This window comes from Limanda limanda, chromosome 21 (genome assembly GCF_963576545.1).
Source record: "Limanda limanda chromosome 21, fLimLim1.1, whole genome shotgun sequence".
Lineage (NCBI taxonomy): Eukaryota > Metazoa > Chordata > Actinopteri > Pleuronectiformes > Pleuronectidae > Limanda > Limanda limanda.
In genome coordinates this window covers 22,272,357-22,291,656 of record NC_083656.1, presented here as the reverse complement: position 1 = coordinate 22,291,656, position 19,300 = coordinate 22,272,357, and the positions used below count along the sequence as shown (strand labels likewise).

Below are 19,300 nucleotides of genomic sequence, written 5' to 3'. Positions count from 1 at the left end.
CGAACCACGACTTTCTGTTTAGTCTATCTCCTGAGCCAGAGCCCTTCATATGTACATAGGGAGCAGGTCACCCCACCTCAATACCCCACCCTGTTTCTACCTCACATGTTACCTGAAGGCCACTGTAGATTCTCTTACATATGTCTAACGGAGGGGTGAAGGGAGATTTGACTATATCATACATACTGAAGCTTTAAAACGGTTGGTGGGCAGAGTCTGGTATGTCTCCATTGAGACAGAGGAAGTTTTGAAGCCCCACTCTGACGAAACACATGGATTTTGCACACAGATCTTGCCTGGAGCAACTTTACGACCACCACAGGTCTGGTATAGGAATCAGACTATCTGGAGATAAAAACCTACTGTACTGTTGAGAAATGAGAGAGGAGAGGACATGTGTAACATTGCAACACTTTTATTATTTTCTTTTAGTTGTTACAGAAACAGATTCTACAGCATGAAGGTTTGGAGAATACAGAATAGTCACTGAATAAACCAATATATATATATATATATACACTGTATATATATAAGTCATTGTTACCCTCAGACAGAAGGATTAGTATTATAGTGCTGACTGCAATGGTGTTATCTGCTGTTCCTGGATGTATTTTACTGCGTTGTCTTAGTTTTATTTCACTTCCCACATACACCATGTTATGTACCATAAATGTTGTGAACCAAGTCTGTGTGCAGTCCATGACACAGGATTATCTCCTGCTAAATAGATTCTCTATGCAATGAGAAAGATATATAATTAATCCTAATTTAAAAAAAATCTAAATAGTAATGTTGATGATGTCTCCCCTTTTAAAAGCTGTGCTGTACACAAAACTATTGTGGCCCTAAGGGTCAAAGCACAACATTTTTGAAACTGTTATGTGCGGCATTCACCGATGCGGTGTGGCCATTCTCCGTAGGCTCATTGGCCGCAGGAGAATATACTACCTAGTGAAACAGCCGCTCATCCTCCTACACTCCTCTATACACATCCACACAGGGTGACTCTTTGGATGCAATCTGCTCATCTCCTGCTGAGGCATGAAGACCCTTCTGGGGATATTGTTGTTGCATCTCCAGTGAAGTACCAAGGCACCAATGGCAGCTTGAACCAGCTCACAGTAGAGAGGCAGCAGTTTGTTTTGCGGTCACTTCAAAAGTTATGTGTTGCTCCTATATCATCAGTTTTTGACACGTAGAGAGTATAGTTGTTGTTGTAGATTGATATAATTATGATTGATTATAATTATTTTCTTCTTTTTTCAGAATATAAATAAACAAATCAGTGGGACCATCAGACTTTTTAAAATCTAGCTGATTTCTCACCAAGGTGCTGTCTTAGTTTAAATATATCTAACGCTGCTGCTATCATGACCGAGAACCACACATCTGTGTCACTTAAAGCCAGTCACATGTTGAGGATGATGCACAGAAGGAATTTCTGTAATGGTTCAACGAGAGACTCATATTTACAATAAATAACCCATATACTGTATATCCAAAGCAGGCAGGGTGACGGATCAGGGGAACAGGGTGATGTGTATATTCTGATCATTACTCTCCTCAGCATCACATCTTGGTTTCAGTTCCTCCTCTATTTGTTCAACCTTGACCTCGCTATGTATCCATTCATTCATCAAGCCTCTGGCCTCATCCCTTCTTTCCTGGACTTCTCCACCTTGTCCACCTTCTTCCTCTGTTCCTATCGTTGCAGACCTCCTCTTCAGCCCTCTCCCGTAACCATCACATCACTCTATCCCTCCCCTTTTATGTCTGTTTTTTTCTCATCGCTCTCACCCTCAATCCCACACCCACCCACCCTTTTCAGACTGATTTGCTTCACTCAACGGCAGGGTGTTTGACATGCCTGCTGTGGGAAGATAGCACGATTGAATGCAAGTGGGAGGAGGAGGAGGGTAAAAAGGGTGAAGTGGTATTAGTTGGTGAAAAGGGGTTGGCACCATGTTGCGATGAGGAGAGGACGTGATGGGGTATGTGGGTAGTTTCTAGGCTCAAGGAGAGAGAGAGCCAGAGATGGGGCTTAGGGCGAGCCACGCAGACTGACACTACTGCCCTGAACAGATAGAGAGAATGGGAACAGAGTTAGAGACAGAAAAGCCTGTATCTCCAAATGTCAAGAAACTTCAGCATGATATTGTTTTCAGTTACATATTTAAGGCACTCCTATAGAGGGTTTAAACCAGCTCAGTTGATCACGTGGTGCTCACAGGTCGATCACAAAATAATTTTTTGAATGATGAGTGTAACTTTGTATGCTTATTTTGTTGTCACATACTGTAACGCTCTGCACTGTTCAATGTTGTGGCACTGTCCGGCTGAGCTTCAGCTTTTCTCTGACGCTGAAGTTGACTTACCATTGTCTGCTGGGGCCAGGGCTACAGGCCCCATGTGGTAATTGAGACTAGTTTAGAAATAGGCAGATGGAATTTGTTCCACTATCTCAAAGGAGACTTGGAATATATCTTTTCCCTGTGTATCTCCTTTCAGTATCAAAAAATCTAGTATTTTCTATTTTCACTAATGTCTTCAAACTAGGGCTGTCAATAGATTAAAAAAAATTAACTAATTAATCTCACATTTTGAAATTCATTAATCTAGATTAATCGCGATTAAAAGTTTGTTTTTCTTCTAAAGACTAAATCTTATAAATTAACGAGCAATCACTTCAGACAGCCTGTATTTTACACAATGTTGTGTTTTCAAAGAGGCTCAGGCCTATAACACCTACCTATAAAGTGGCAGCCAGGTCGTTAAATATCATGTATGATAAATTGTGTACAAATTTTTTTTTAAAACCAGCTGAAAATATTCCCAATGTCCTTGGAAACAATAAAACTGCTTCTTTCTTCATTGAAACATCCAGATTAGTAAAAGGTAAAAAAAAAAGAGGTGTATTTGAGACATCATTGGTACTGTCATCTTTAACATTGAACAACACACACAACAGCATTACAAGTGGCCTTGGTAAACTGAACTGACATTAAAATCTGTCATGTTGAAGTGCAAACAAACATGAAAATTAAAACAGGAAGATCTCTGCTACTTCAAAGGTCCCACCTTATGCCCATTTTACCACAGTTGATATGGTTCCTTGGGGTCTTAATGAAATGTCTGAGACATATTTTGGTCAAAATAAGGATCATTTAAAACAGCACCTTTTTACCCTGTTTAAAACAGCCCTCCTTAGACTGACCTGTTTTGAGTGCTGGAGACCAAGATACAATATTGCAACCATATCGTTTTGAACCAGAGTCAGGTGGACCAAAGCCTGGCTGCTAGAGCCCCAGCTCCCCAGCGCAGACCCGCAGTGGGGGCTGGAGCAGTTAGCTCCAGCTCCCACTGCCCAAAGCCCACTGCCCACTGCCCATAGCTCCGGAACATGCGCACACACACACACACACAGTTCGAGGAAGATAAAAAAAAGTGCACATGAGAGGACGGAAAGAGTGGAGTTGCCTGCCTGGTTCAAGTAGCTTCTCCAACTTCTCCAGTTTAGCCAGCTCCGGTGAAAATGCTGACTGATGTGCAGTGGTCACTGGTGAGGGTGACGCTGGCAGCTTGCTCGAGGAGCTGAATTTTCTTCCGCACACCGGAAGTAAACAAAGTTGCATTAACTGCGTTAAAATATTTTATCGCATTAATCTCGGGCACAATAATCTCATAGATTAACGCTTTAACTTTGACAGCCCTACTTCAAACACATTGTAAGTTAATATTCAACTGTGAAATGTCTGCAGACAATTCACTGAAGAGAGAAACACAGCTGTCAATGTCACTTGTTTGTTGTTCCTAAATGTCTATGTCCAGACATCGCCTTGTTACTCTGCCTCCAAAAATATCTCCTTCACCATCTCTCTATCTTTGAATGGCTTCTAATGTTTAGCAAGAATGTGACTCACCTGATACGATGTTATGGTGGCTGCTTGTCCACTGCTGTTTTGCTTTGTAAAAATGTAACGCTGTTCTGCTAGTTGAGATTCCACATCTTGAATCTGACTTTTTCAAGCTCATTTCTGACCCACCATTTTAAATGCTACTCTAAGTGTGACCTTCTTTGCAAGCAAGATGCAAGCTTTTTATGATATACTAAGCTTCAAAGTACAGTCTTACATTCACACACGCATTCATACAGTGCATATATGTGCAGCACTTTCTCTATGAGAAGAATGTGAGAGACACTTTTAAACTTATAAACAGTTGAACGTATTAGAGCTACTTTTAACCAAGCTGCAGCACCAGGACCTGCGCTACTTTCAAAGCATGCTGTCAAAACTTTAGTGTCAGGGAAAGATGCAGCATCTGGACCAAAACCTGTCTGGACTGACAAATATGTATTAATTTTACCGCCAAATCCAAACACCAAACCAATGTGCTCAATTTGCAGTGTGTTGTGGTATTTAAAGATTACAATGTGCGGAGACATCACATTGAGAAACACTAGACTTTCCTCACAAACTTTCCAGAGGGATCTCAGGAGAGGGCTGCAACAGTGCAGAGTCTGATTGCATCTTACAACCGGAGCTGTACTATTATGGTTAGGGATGGGTATCGTTTTTTTTTTTTTCGATACCGGTTCCTAACTGATACTTTTAAAACGATAACGGTGCCTCAACCGATACTTTTAAAAAAAAGGACGCTTGACGACATCTAAGAAAGGCTTTTTTTATTACCAAATATATGAACTGTTTTAAGTAGATTAGAAATATAAATAAATACAAAACACTTTGTAACTTAAAAACTATAAATAATATATGAACTGTTAACAAAAGTTTACACTATACTTAAATAAATAAAAATAAATACAAAACACACACGCTGACTCGTGACTCTGACTTCGGTGCCTCAGCCAATTGAAGACTGAGGGTCGCTTTTCCATCACTCGGAGACCCCCGTGTCTCCGCGGTTTGGGCTGCCGCAGGCAGGCTTCGGCCCGCCTACGTCCCCCATAAATGCAGACGCTTTTGTGAAACCTTTCTCAGAGTGGTCTTCGCTCCTCCCACCCCCAGCCTTTCCAAGCCGACCCAGAGCCGGTCGCGGCGCACCGCCACGGAGGAAATGCGCCCGGCGGGGGCCGGCCATCGCCGGGGAGAGGTCTCACGATCCTCCCACACCTGCACGGAAGCCCTGACGCATGCGTAACGCGGGCAGTGCGGAGTCCAGCAGCAGTGAGTGGTACACGATGGTTCCCCACACCGCCCGGAGGACCGGCTGGCTGTGAGCGAACCTCGAGCCGCGACCACCCTCCTTCGTGTCGGTGAGAACAGGTGTCTGGGCTGAGCAGAGCTGCACTGTGGGTCCTCAGCTTCACTGTTCACTTGTCAATGTGACGGACCACACCAACGACACATCCAGCCTCACTATGGGTCGGGACAGGGGCAAGTTTGACTTCATCGGGGGCAGCTTCATCCTCAAGAAGAAGGGCCTGCTGCGGCTGGCGAGGAAGGGGTCCATGCGGGCGGGCCAGGCTGGTCATGCATATCCAAAAGAGTGGCTATGGTGGGCCGGTTTATTATCAATGGGGGCCGGTGAAGCAGCCAACTTCGCAGCTTATACCTTCGCTCCTGCGACTCTGGTGACGCCACTGGGAGCCCTCAGTGTGCTCGTGAGTGCGGTGCTGTCGTCCTACTTCCTCACAGAACGGCTAAACCTGCATGGGAAGCTGGGCTGCCTGCTCAGCATCCTGGGCTCCACCAACATGGTGATTCATGCGCCGCAGGAGGAAGAGATCAACAGCCTGGAGGACATGGCAAAGAAGCTGGTCGACCCAGCCTTTTTTTGCTTTGCAACTCTCGTCATCATCGTTGCGGTCATCTTCATATTTGTTGTGAGTCCACGCCACGGGCAGACCAATATCCTTGTGTATATCACCATCTGCTCGGTAATCGGAGCACTATCAGTATCCTGTGTCAAAGGACTGGGCATCGCCATAAAGGAAGCGATCGCTGGGAAACCTGTTGCCGGAAACCCTCTAGCCTGGTTCTTGCTCCTGAGTCTGGAGGCCTGTGTGAGCACGCAGATCAACTACCTGAACAAGGCTCTGGACATATTCAACACGTCCCTGGTGACGCCCATCTATTACGTGTTCTTCACCATGTCAGTGCTCACCTGCTCCGCCATGCTATTCAAGGAGTGGGAGCACATGGGCACCGGCGACGTGATCGGAACCCTCAGTGGCTTCCTCACCATCGTCGTGGGTATCTTCCTGCTCCATGCCTTCAAAGACATCAACGTCAGCCTGGCTACTCTCGCTGTGACGATGAGGAAGGAAGAGCGGGCCTCTCCTGCAGCCAATGGCGTGGCCTCCCACAGCACCTACGAACTGCTACACAATGAGTCCACTGAGGACGTGGAGGACAGAGAAATGGGTTTGCCTTTTGATAGTCTTTCTAGAAGAAACGGGGCAATGACTTCCTCGTTGGATCATTAAGAAACTTCTGTTTTTCATGTCACCCGACAGACCAGTAATGGCGTTGTTGCGGTGTATGTGAATAATAAGACAATCAACTGTATGTGAAGAGTGACTTGGACGGACCAGTGGATTGTATTTATTGTTTGATTTGCCTTACTTTTCTCCGAATATGACCTGCTCATATTCAGTTGCAGTTAGAACTTAATTTCATTCCTCTGTAGCGTTGTAAATATGAGTTTTTTAAAAGAAATGTACTTTACAGTACAGTTTCACATTCACCCATTCACAAACACATTCATACAGTGCATCTACTTGCAGCACTTTGTTATTCTATGGGGGGCCATTCAGGGTTCAGCATCTTGCCCAAGGACACTTCCGCATGCAGATGGTTCAGACTGGGAATCGAACCGCCGTCCTTCAGGTTGGAGGACGACCACTCTACCCCTCAGCCACAGCCGACCAGAGAGTCTTTTTGATTTTTGCTTCTCCGTATGAAAACAATTCACCGCCAAACAGTAGGTGGCGCAACGGAAGACAAGCTTAGAGAAGCCTACCTCACGAGTAATCAGAAGAAGTCCACGCTGTTTATTTACCTACTCCCCACTTCCCTCACACACAGTGTAGGCTACGATGGCAACTAAATAAGATAAAGTGACACCCAGCGGGTCAAAATGCTGATGTAATCGTTTCTTAGCGCAGCTGTTCCCCGGTCTTGTTTCCGAACTGTGTTGCTAATTCCACAGCTTGAATCTGCTTGAAGCTACACGGAGCTAGCTAGCTTCCCCCCAGCTTCCACACACAGTCAGCAGGGACTCCCGACACTAACTACTACCCAGTGTTTGCTTCTAACCTGACGGTATTGTAGAAACAGTGTCATGATAGAAGTGGAATTAAAGTCGTGACGACGGGTTTTTGCACTGTTACCACCGCAGTTAGCATGGTTGCTAGCCCGCTAGCCTAGCCCGCTAGCGCTGTTTTGAAAGCTCATTATAACCATATGTGACCGTGCACACATGCCGTCAGTGCTCTAACGCGCCACCATCAGCCGGACAACTCCGCTGGCTTAACACACACGTCACATTAATCATAGATTTGTACTTGTGTTTGTGTTTATTGTGAAGCAGGAAGTTTGAGGTCTGGAAATGTGAAATCTGGAAATGACGTCGTACGGAAATGATGTCGTTCGCGGACAAACCACAGCCAAGGGCTGTCTGTGGGGTCTCCGAAATAAACACGGACAGTGAGAAAAATCAGAGGTGCACGAAAAGCTCTCCAAGGCGCTCGGAGAGGGAGTTCCACGGCGGATAGGGCGGTCCTATCTGTCCGTGTCCGAAAAAACGGAGTAGCAAAAATCGGCCTTTACACTGCATTGTGCATCAGACGGTGTTGTGCGGAAATCTAAGCGGAGTGCGAAAATAGACAGCGTGAAGGCTACAATTAATTTGATTCCGCAGGCTGCTGTCAGAAATGTTCTGACCTGCTTTTGTACGATGACGTCAGGTGGCTGTCCAATGGCAAAGCACTACAGCATTCCTGTGATCTCAGAGAGAACTTTCCTCCGCTGGAGCAGCAAGCATGAAGAGGCCGAAACACACTTGAAACATACTGGACAACAACTTCATGACCGAGGTCTGCTTTCTGAGCGATATTGTGAAACACCTGAATTACCTAAATGTGGGACTACAAGGCAGAGATAAAACTTTCATTGAACTGGTTTAACAGATGCCCATTCCAAGTCAAACTGGTCGTTTTCCTGACTGACTTGAGCAAAGGTGGAATGCTGTTATTTCTGATGCTCCCCAAATGCATCTCATCCCGGCACAAATCATAGATGTGATGACAGATTTTACTGCGAGGTGGAAAGAGAACTTTGCTGGTCGATTGGATGGACTTGCTCTTCCGACAAAGGTGATGGGTATTGCCAGAGACCCGTTCACTGTTGTAACAGACTGGAACTTATTCACCAGAGCAAGGGAAGTGCTCCCTCCCATCGACGAGGGGAAATTCCTACTCGAACTTGTTGACATGCAGTCATCTGTTACCATGGCACAGGACCTTTGTACTAACAGGCCTGCAAAGTTTTGGACTGATGCCAACTTACATCAATTCCCAAGCGTTAAGAAAGTAGCAATCACAGTGCTCAGTATGTTTGTATCAACATACACACATAAACTCAATAAAAAACAGCTCTCGTTGCTCCCTGACTCACAGGACTCTTTAACAAATGCCTTCGGATTGCATTGACATCTTACGAGTCAAAGTCACTGCTCTTGTTGAGAACAAAAAATGTCACTTCTCCCACTAAGAAACTCTGCAGGGTAACTGGAGCCTACATATCATAATGTGGGATGTGTAACAAAGCCATGCCTAATCAGTAGTAGGATTGTATTCATATGTGTTAGTTTCTATTTTCACTTGGAATTGGTTTGTGCACTGATAACTTTGATTGCATTGATAGTGCTTTTTTATTCTATTAAAATCACTTGTGATATACCTGGGTATATGACCAAAATATGTATTTTAATTCAAAAGGGAAACAAGTTATTCCTAATACTGTGCACTATTTAGTTTTTTATACAGTTTGAGTTGTGCCGAGGTCAGATATCACCAACATGTTATTTTTTTTTATTTCAAAGGTGGAAAAAAGTATTTTTACTACCTCAGATTCTGTTTAGTTATAATTTTTTAATTCATGTGTAAATGGTTTTCTATAAATATAGCGCTTTTCTAGTCTTGATGACCACTCAAAGCGCTTTACAGTACAGTTTTACATTCACCCATTCACACACAAATTCATACAGTGCATCTATTCGCAGCACTTTGTTATTCTATGGGGGGCCAATCGGGGTTAAGCATCTTGCCCAAGGACACGTCGGCATGCAGATGGGTCAGACTGGGGATCGAACTGCCGACCTTCAGGTTGGAGGACGACCACTCTACCCCTCAGCCACAGCCGCCCATGTGTGTCACAGTTCATACGTAGATGTCTTCCCCTTCTTTAAGCCATGTCAGTGGCATATTTCAGTGCTCTTGTATTCCTAAATGACTGGCCTCTGTGCCTGCCAATCACATCCCCTAGGTCCAGTCAATACTGTGCTACCGCGACAGGTTGGGACAAGGACATTTCCCTTCTGACTCCAAGTTCTGACCTCAAATCCGCAGAGATTAAGTCACCCAACCGTTGCAAAAGACCACTAAAAATAACCAAGCAGAGGAGACTGGAGACACAATGATTTATATATTTGTTCTTTCTTTCTTTCTTTCCACCATATGCGTTCTGCATATTCCTCTTCTTCCCCCTTTACCACTCCTATCTTTTAATATTATTCATTACTCCCAGTCTAATATTGTCTGTTTATTCCGTCTTTGTCTATAAAAGCTGGTATCACCCCTCATTCTTTGTTCTCCGGCTCCATCCTCTATACCCCCTCATCTCATTCTCCTCCTCTTTTCTTTTTTCCACCTATCTACCAGCTCACCTCCAATCACCCTTGGTGCATCTGACAACTGAACGAGACACAGATAGAGAGAGGGAGAGTGAGAAAGACAGAGGGTGGAGGAGAGAGTGGGGGGTCTTCAGTTTGCGGTAAAGGGCCTCCAAGTTGACAGCTATGTGAAAGGACAGCTGACCCCTCTTATGGAGAGAAAGAGAGTGGACGCAGTGGAGGGTTTGAGAGTTGGGGAGATGGAGAGAGGTATGGAGAGAAAGGGCAAGAGAGGAGAGAGAACTGTGTGAGATGGAGTGGAGTAATATCAATCCAATTAAAAGTCCATTCAATTAAACCTTTTCAGGTTCAGTCTCAACTCCAGCCCTTTCTGCCTTTGTGTGTTCACACCAAGGTGCAGCATCATGGCTGCACAGGCGAGATTTTTAACCTTCACTTTTTTATTTGTCACTGCTTTATTTTCACATGTTTTAGCTATATGTGTTTTTGTCTGTATAAATGTGACTTCATGTAAAACCAAAGACGGATCTGCTGTAAAACTAACACACATGTGTTATGGGAATCTGAAAACCTGTTTCTCTTCAGACCCCTGTCTTCTGGTCAGTTAACACCTATAACCCTCTTGTTGCATGCTTGATTGGCCCCTGCTGTTAAACCCTTTGTTCAGCACTGAATAGATGAAGCTACGTCTGAATGTTTCCAGGAGCAATATGCATAGTGTTACCTTGAGTCACTTTTGACCACAGTCTTGAACACAGAAACACATTCTTCAGTAAACTTCTTCTATATAAATGTTATTTGTTACATTTAAACATATTTAAATACAAAAATTCCCGTCACACGTGCAAGTAGTGACAGGACATAATAACCTTTGTAAAATTCTTCACAGTTAACACATGCGCAGTTCCAAGTGATAAGCATAGGGTTAGAGGTCTATGTCAGAACATTTTAGCTCCAGATCACTACTGTACGGGCCACGGGAGTAACGAACGTTACTTGTTACTCTCACTCAGACAGTTTACATGCTTGATTTGATGTTTTGAAGATATACCACTGGATTTAAAAAAAATGGTGAATGTACAGGAGGCAACTGGCTGATGGGCTCGGAGTCTATGTAAGGCAGCTGGCCATGGTTTTCACAGATACACAGGCTGTTGTACCTGCTAATTTGAAGTCCTCTACCATCATGTCAGTCCCGAAGCTCTCCACTGCTTAGGCCATTACTTACATCCAGCTACACTCACCTCTATTGTAGCTAAGTCCACTGGTTCATATGGTCCTTTTAACACAAGAAACCATCGTCGTGGCTCTCCACTCCACCAGTCCCATCTTATCACTCAGTAAAATTCACTAATATCAGCTTAGCATTCAAATGTGATTCCCTCGATGCTGATCTCCCAGGTTAGCCAGCTTGTTGTTTGAACATCCCTTTGCAATTTACAGACCCTGATCTGTTTGGTTGTGTATCTTCACCTCCTCCTCTCTCACCCTGAGCAACAGCCTCCTATTCAGTTTAGGAATGTTATTAAGTAGGGTTATGTTTACAACAACTATACTTAAAATGACAGATAATACCGCAGGCCTAGACCTCATTTGAGGGGACAGCAAGACTTGAATGAGATATAGTATGTTGTGCAATAGTAGTAGACTTGACGTTGGCTAATTATTAATAATCATGAAATATGATGATAATATGATGATATATGATCATGAAATATGATTATTAAAATAATACAAATTATTTATTAAACATAATTAAAAATTATAAAGCTATCAATTAAGAGTAGTAAAATTAATTAATTTAAAATTAATTCGAAATGATAAGGTTATCAATTAAGAATAGTTAAATAATTAATGAAAACAATCAAATTATCAATTAAGAATGATACAATCTGTAATTATAATTTATCGTCGCGGAGTACCACCCTGGTTACAGGGACCAACAAGTCAATCTATAAATATCAGTCTCAGTTGATAAACGTTTAATTAATAATCTCAATATTTAATATTAATGAAGGGTTTTAAGCAGAGGTGTAAAAAGTACTGAAATATTGTACTCAAGTAAAAGTACAATTACTTTGATGAAATTGTACTCAAGTAAAAGTAAAAAGTAGTTCATTTAAAATATACTTTAAGTGAAAGTTACTTAGTTACTTCCAACAACTTAATGGGGGCCGCTCCTATACAGTGTAAAAAAGGACAAGGGGTCATAAATCTAATCCAAAAACAGTAACTTTTAATTAAAAGGAGAATCTTTACATCAAACGTCAAACATTAAACATTTAACATGTCAACACATTTATGAACCTTTGGGAGGACATGTACCGCGAACGCTAAAATAAAAACTTAAAAAGCCACTGTCCCACTGTATATTTACACTTTTGGTTATATTTTGGTTGACCTTTAGAGCACTAAAGGACAAACTTCTTGTTGAGTTTGAGTAGCAGCTGGTTTTTCAAGGTGCGTAGGGCTCATCCGGGCTCGCTTCACAGTGAACAGCAATCCAGCACAGCTGAAGAGTCGCTCGCAGGCGGCCGAGGCAGGTAGGCCAGTATTGAGTTTCAGGGACAGTTTTTTGATATTCGGAAAGGAGTTCAGCAGATCCATATTGACTGAGACACAGGCTAGGTACCCTTCTAACTCCCCTGTACCTTCTGACCTTCTGGACCTCATTAAGGCAAAGAAATCATCTTCATCTGATGAATGTTGTCCAACTTGCTCCACCCCAGCCTCTACCATCCGGTCAAGGTGTTGTCTGACATAAACTAGACCTGTGCAATGACAAACAACATTTCTGACAATTAGGTATTGAGCTGCCATCAAGAGTGCATCATAACACATAAATATCTATAAATAGCTACTTGAGATGACAGACCTACAGTATATACAGAATTATTGCATTTATAACATTGTATTGGCTGAAAACAAATGGCCAGAACTACAGTAAACGATTGGCTGCAGTATGATATTAAACAATGAAACCATACCTGCTTCTATGATATCACTTCTCTCAGTCCAGCCAGTTTTGAACTTTGGTAGAAGGATTGCTGCTGCGATCAGCTCTGGGTCTTCCATCATCTCTCCAAAGCACTTTTGGACACCCTGCCGAATCGCTCTGATGAGTGGCAGGCACACCTTGGAGGATGTCTCCTGCCTGCTGAGTTTTGCTTGTAACTCAAAGATCACTGGGAGAAGCCACCCCAAGTGTGTGTTGGTCTCTGACTGAAGAATGTTTAAGGCCTTTACCACAGGTTTCATCACAGAGCAGTACTCGGTCAGGAAAGCAACTTCCGCTGGAGACAACCTGTACAACACAAGTCAAATACATAAAACTGTTAATGCATTTCCTACAGGGAAGGTTTGAAATGTGTAGCTGAGTAGAAGTGCATTCTAATGATTGCATATATATGGATATATATATATATATATATATACACATACACACACAATAAAATATACTTGTAACATCAGGCACTGTTATATATCTGTCATGAAATAGTAATGTTTGTTATTAACATTTCATACTTTTGGAATACAAATTAAAACTCACATTTTCAGTTTTAATTCTTCACAGACATTCCTGATGGCATCCTCCCCTTTTTCCTGAATGATCCGTATGATTCTCTCCACGGCCATGTATGTTGAGTTCCATCGTGTGTGATTGGGTCGGATGAGCTGGAGACTGCATTTATCTTCCACAATTTCTGCTGCCTTGTATGAGCGACCTGACTTATTCCACATGGCTTGACATTTCCCAAAGGCTGCACGTGACAGCCTCTTGTAGGTGTCATTCTTCTCTTCTGCAATGTCAGCATCTGTCGTGGCAACTAAATTCAACAAGTGGCATGCACACTTTTGGTGTTTGGGAAGCTGATACTCAAAGCCATTATCTTGCTCTAGGATGCTGAATGTGTCTAGGTAGTCGTCACTGGATTCATCTGAAGACTCTTGGTCTTTATCTGATTCTGCATCCTCAGACTGGCTCTGCTCACCAAAAATGCTAAATGCTTTGATGAAGTTTGAGCCACTATCTGTGGTGGTTCTAACCACCTTTTCCCTTATACGATAATGGCAGTGTATTTCATCCAGGGCACCTGCAAGAACATCGAAGGTGTGTGACCCTCTTAACCTCTTGCATGCAAGTGCAGCGGATCTCCTCTCCAAAGTCTCCTCATCAATCCAATGACATGTAACCCCTATGTAACTTTGCCGGTGCGCAGACCAACAATCTGTGGTGGTGGCAACATAACTCACTTTACTTAGGTGAGATATCAAGTTTGTCTTCATGTGGGTGACAGCTCCCTCTATTCTCGTCATAAGCGTGGGTCTGGAAAGGACCTTACATTGGGGGTTGAGGGTTGATATTAATGTTTTAAATGCAGGCTGTTTAACCAAAGAAAATGGATGAAGACCCTCACAAATGAAATTAACCATGAGCTTGTCAATCTCTCCCTGTGCCACACGTATGTGGCCACCCATTGAAATCCCAGTATTTATTTTGGCCTGCTTGCTTAAGGTGGCTGCTGGTGGATTTGCGGTTTGCTCCCGGGTCACAGATTGATTCAATTCCGTCAGTTTAGTTGGATGTTTCCTCTGTGAAGAAAGAAAATGTTTCCATTAGTATGTAAACTGATGTGGTGTTAATTTAACACACTGACATTAAAACTGATTGACATAAGTTTGTAATTTCTACATCCATCACAATTCATAATCCTCAATTCTTGCTAACCGAGACCCCTGAGCATGAGCATGAACATGAAAGACGTGCACGTTGTAAAGCCACCACTTATCGTTATCAATATCTGACTAAACATCTTGATAAATTCCAGATAACGACATACACATTGACTTGTCCACGGTCTGACAACGATGGTGTGTGCATTCACATCGTTCCTGTTTCGGGGCATGGGAGGCAGCCAAATGATTAGCCTAATATCAGTTTGTGTAGTGTAGTGTATTTTATTGCTAATGACTGATCTGCCGTTTTTAACACAATATGAGATACTGAACATAATAATTCTATGACCTGAAACGAATGGAAGACAGGAATGGAATTATTATTGGATGACGGCTGTTATTAGAAGGATGGACACGAGAGGTGTGTGTAGCGTTAGACATTTCTGCAGCAATCTATCGTTATCACAGTCACCAGAGTGTTTAGCTAGTAGCTTCTAGTAGCTAATATTCACGGGAGGAAAAATGACAGCGCACCTTCGTCTCTCTGGTCTGAACTCAAGTGACTGTTTATTATGCGCATGTGCACAACACCATCACAGTGCACGCACGCACAACATGCTCTAATGTGACATCACTGCATGGGCTATTTAACATTGCATTGCTACTCATATTGTCAAATATGCTCAACAGTTCACTAAACAACAAAAACGCTGTCTGAAAGGGGCAAATACTGTACTTACCATTACATGCTTGCGCAGATTTGAAGATGAGTTTTTATAAGCAGAAAGTTCTGTCTGTCGGGGCAGGCACAGCTTACACAGCATTAAATAGATGTTTCCTCTTTTGCGTTTGAATGCAAACTGCCTGCTGAGATTAGGCCACAGGTTTTCGTCATCTTCTTGCGTCTCAACTTGCGATGTTCCAGCTTGTTGGTCGTCCGCAGCTTGTTGGTCCGCAATACCATCCATCTCTCGCTCTCGTGACTCGCCACCAGCGGCTCGCATCGACTCCATCATTCACTCTACCGCATCTACCGCTGCTGCGCAGTGAGAATTGCCGTGCGCCTTGAACTTTTTTTTTTTTTTTTACTCAGTAACGGATGTAATTTCCAATGTAACGAAGTACAATACTTCATTCAAAATCTACTTAAGTAAAATTACCCATTTAAAAAACTACTCAAAAAATTACAAAGTACACAAAAAAACTACTCAATTACAGTAACGTGAGTAAATGTAATTCGTTACTTTACACCTCTGGTTTTAAGTTCAAGCACAGGCTATCATAATCCAGCTGTATTCACAAACATATGCACAAATAATGACAGAATACCAATACTTTAATTACAAAAGGATTTATTAAAAAGGGGGAAATAAAGTTAATGTTATTCAATGATTCTTCATTTTAACAAACTCCAATATTTCAAAGATAACAACAGCAGCAGCACTTATCACAATTCAGAACACACATGTAAAACCTATGGTCTATCTGTGTGTGTGTGTGTGTGTGTGTGTGTGTGTGAGAGAGAAAGGGGGAGTGGCAATGACGTATGACGCAGTCACATGGTGACGTAGTCTGGTTGAAGTTACACAGAGGAATCGTCAGACAAAGGAATTCTTATCTCTGCTTGCTTTTGGCGCCAAATGGCGGCGAGATGCGTTCAGGCTCTGTAAGTCTAGCTTTATCTATGTGTGAATGCAGATCGGACGTGTGTGTAAGCAGGTTTAGAAGAGAAGAGAGAGTGGGAGAGAAAGAACATGCAAGGAAAGAACAGAGAAGCTCTTAAAAACACGGCAGAGACAATTTTACAGTGACTTTACCACTCAGCACCCAAGCGGACGTTGTGTGCTGATCTTTTGACCGGTAAAGTCTCTGCAAACTTGGTCGGACGGTAACAGTACGGCCGGAGACACTTTGTCGCGGCGCTAAGGCACTGTAACCCAATGAACACGGCCGTATCACCGGAACCGGAAGTGCCGGATAAAAATAGACAGTGAGGTCTCAAACAAACAATTCACTCAAATATTAAACGACACGCTAAGTATATAGCCTCTTACTGTAAACCTTCGCTGTGTGCGTGCGCGTTCCGCACGAATGTCCCAGAAGTAGAGTGAATCTCGTGGCTTCTCCAGCTCTGTTTCGCTGTTTTGTCTGTGGCAGCAGGAACAGGAACGGATTTTCTCGTGCTCCTTGACGGGATGAAACTTCTTCTTTCTTCTGTGGCAGTGGAGATCGTGCTGCTGAACAGGAACGGATTATTCGTGCTCCTCAGTGGAATGAACGTCGCGCTTCTGCAGGGATAGACGTCCGTGTGGAAGCCATCTGTAGATCGTGTAGAAAAGAAAGTCTATGTGCAACTCGGCCTGCGAGTGAACTTCCTGTTTTCAAGTTAAAATAACAAAAAGGTCCTATCAAAATAAAACGCTGACTGAAGATTAAAATAAAGGCAATGAAATGAAATAAAACAAACGTCTGTGATTGCCCCCTTTAGCAGCTGGAACATCTGGAAAGACCCGGAGGGGTCTTGGTTGAAGTCTTTTAGCAGGGAAATGGCAGCGATTTCTTTGAGTTCAGCTGTTTTAAACTACCTAAGAAGTTCCAGCCTCAAGGTGGGGCAAATACAACCCACCGCAGCTAAAATCGAGATTATCTCTGGTACTATACAGTCCCCTATATAATTATTTCAATTTGTATAGCATCAAATCATAATAGACATTATCTCAAGGTTCTTTACAATGAAGGTCGAGACCTTTATAGAAAAGCTTTTCCCTACTTCCATTCACACACATATTCATACCTTAAGATTTCTCCCAATATTTTTGGCCAGACTGCACAGTGCACAGACAGGTAAAGGTGTAAAGGGTTTTTGTAACAATCAGGATGATGTGAAATGTTCACAGTGGACTTGGTCATAATCCAACCGTGCCAGTCGGGTGGTAGAGGGAACTGGATCTGGAGTTGGAACTGGATAGATGATCAGGATCCCCACAATTAGTCCATGGGAAAGGGAGACAAGGATCAACTTAGTTTGAGATTCTGGGCTGAGCTGACTGACAGAGATGAGACTGGACATGGCTGGAGAGAGAACAGAACAGGTAGAAACCGTTAGCTCATGTAAACTAAAGCTATCAGTGGTAGGATGAGGTTGTAACATTACTGTGCTTGAAGCATCTAGACAAGGCTGCAAGCAAGGATCAGGATTTAAGCATGCTGCAGTTCAGTGTAGAGCATCTGCAGTGAACAGAACACACACACACACACAAACCTAAACTAATTATATCTAATCTACATTAAAAAAATACTTGTTTAACATATCCTCAGAAAGATAATTAATTTCATTTATGTATTAATGCAGTGTACTGCCTTTAAAAAAAATGAATTAAAGTTGTGGTGATGCAGCTGTAAACTGGCCCTTTCTGAGATTCTCTGTTGTTTACAAACAACAGAGGTTGTCACCTGCTCTACCCTGCAACAGGAATGGTGAAGAGATGTTAATTATTATGATTTTTTTTCTTTTTGTAATATGTGACACTTAAATCAAGAGATTAGTTTATCAATCAATCAATCAATCAAGTTTTATTTGTATAGCCCACATTCACAAATAACAATTCGTCTCATGGGGCTTTAACATTGTGTGACATCCTCTGTCCTTAACCCTCAACAAGAGTAAGGAAAAACTACTAAAAACCCTTTTCACAGGTAAAAATATGTAGAAACCTCAGAGAGAGCCACATGTGAGGGATCCCTCTCCCAGGACGGACAGAAGTGCAATAGATGTCAGGTGTAAGAAAACATCATCAGGATTTTTAGCAGCATCCATTAGGCTAAACATTTTTCAATACTATGTGTCAGGCAGTCCCGCTGCAATCACAGTCTCTGGCCAGCAGCCAGCAAGACCACGATCCAGCATCAGGATGGGATCCACTATAATCCACAGTCATTGTCCACCGCCGCCAGTTAGAATCCATTATCAGCTGCCGCCTCGGTCGTGGTCCCTCATCATCCGATGCCAACGCGACAAAGGATCCTCCATTACAACGACGATCAGCTGGCACGATACAGAATCCACCGAACTGGATCCACCATTGCGACCTCCGACACGCGATCCACAATCATAATCCATGGTGCGGCCACAGCTGTGGCCCTGCATCCGCGGGCGCTAAGGCACAGAAACTCCGGGAAAAGGGGTCAAGTTAGTAACATGTACTGATCAGATAAGAATTATCTTGATGTGATAAATATGGAGAAAAGGAAGGAGAAGCAGGAAAGAGAAGCTCCGTGTGTCTTGTGTCATAAATTCCCTGTGCGTCTTAGCATCATCAGGGGTTTTTGCCATTTAATCAAATTTGGAACATCGCACAAATTAGCTCTAACTATAAGCTTTATAAAAAAGGAAGGTTTTGAGTCTACTTTTAAACGAACAGAGCGTGTCTGCCTCCCTAACTGAAAGTGAGAGATTATTCCACAGCAGTGGGGCTTGATGGCTAAAAGCTCTGGCTCCTACTCTACTTTTAGAGACTTTAGGGACAACAAGTAAACCTGAGTTCTGGGATCGGAGTGCTCTAGTAGGTTGATATGGAACTAACATCTCTTTAAGGTAAAGAGGTGCCATATCATTAAGGGCCTTGAAGGTGAGGAGGAGAATTTTAAATTCTATTCTAGATTTAACAGGAAGCCAGTGTAGCGATGCTAATACTGGAGAAATGTGCTCTCTTTTCTTAGTTCTCGTCAGGACACGTGCTGCGGCATT

General features: G+C 42.9%; 1 protein-coding gene across 1 annotated transcript; it reads left to right on the top strand.

Annotated features, from left to right (window-relative positions):
• Positions 1-5,152: 5,152 nt before the first annotated feature.
• Positions 5,153-6,677, top strand: LOC133027462 (magnesium transporter NIPA2-like). Its single transcript, XM_061094470.1, has 2 exons — positions 5,153-5,186; positions 5,286-6,677. Exons 1-2 carry the CDS (start codon positions 5,153-5,155, stop codon positions 6,446-6,448), a joined length of 1,197 nt encoding a protein of 398 aa, XP_060950453.1. The 3' UTR covers positions 6,449-6,677.
• Positions 6,678-19,300: the final 12,623 nt, after the last annotated feature.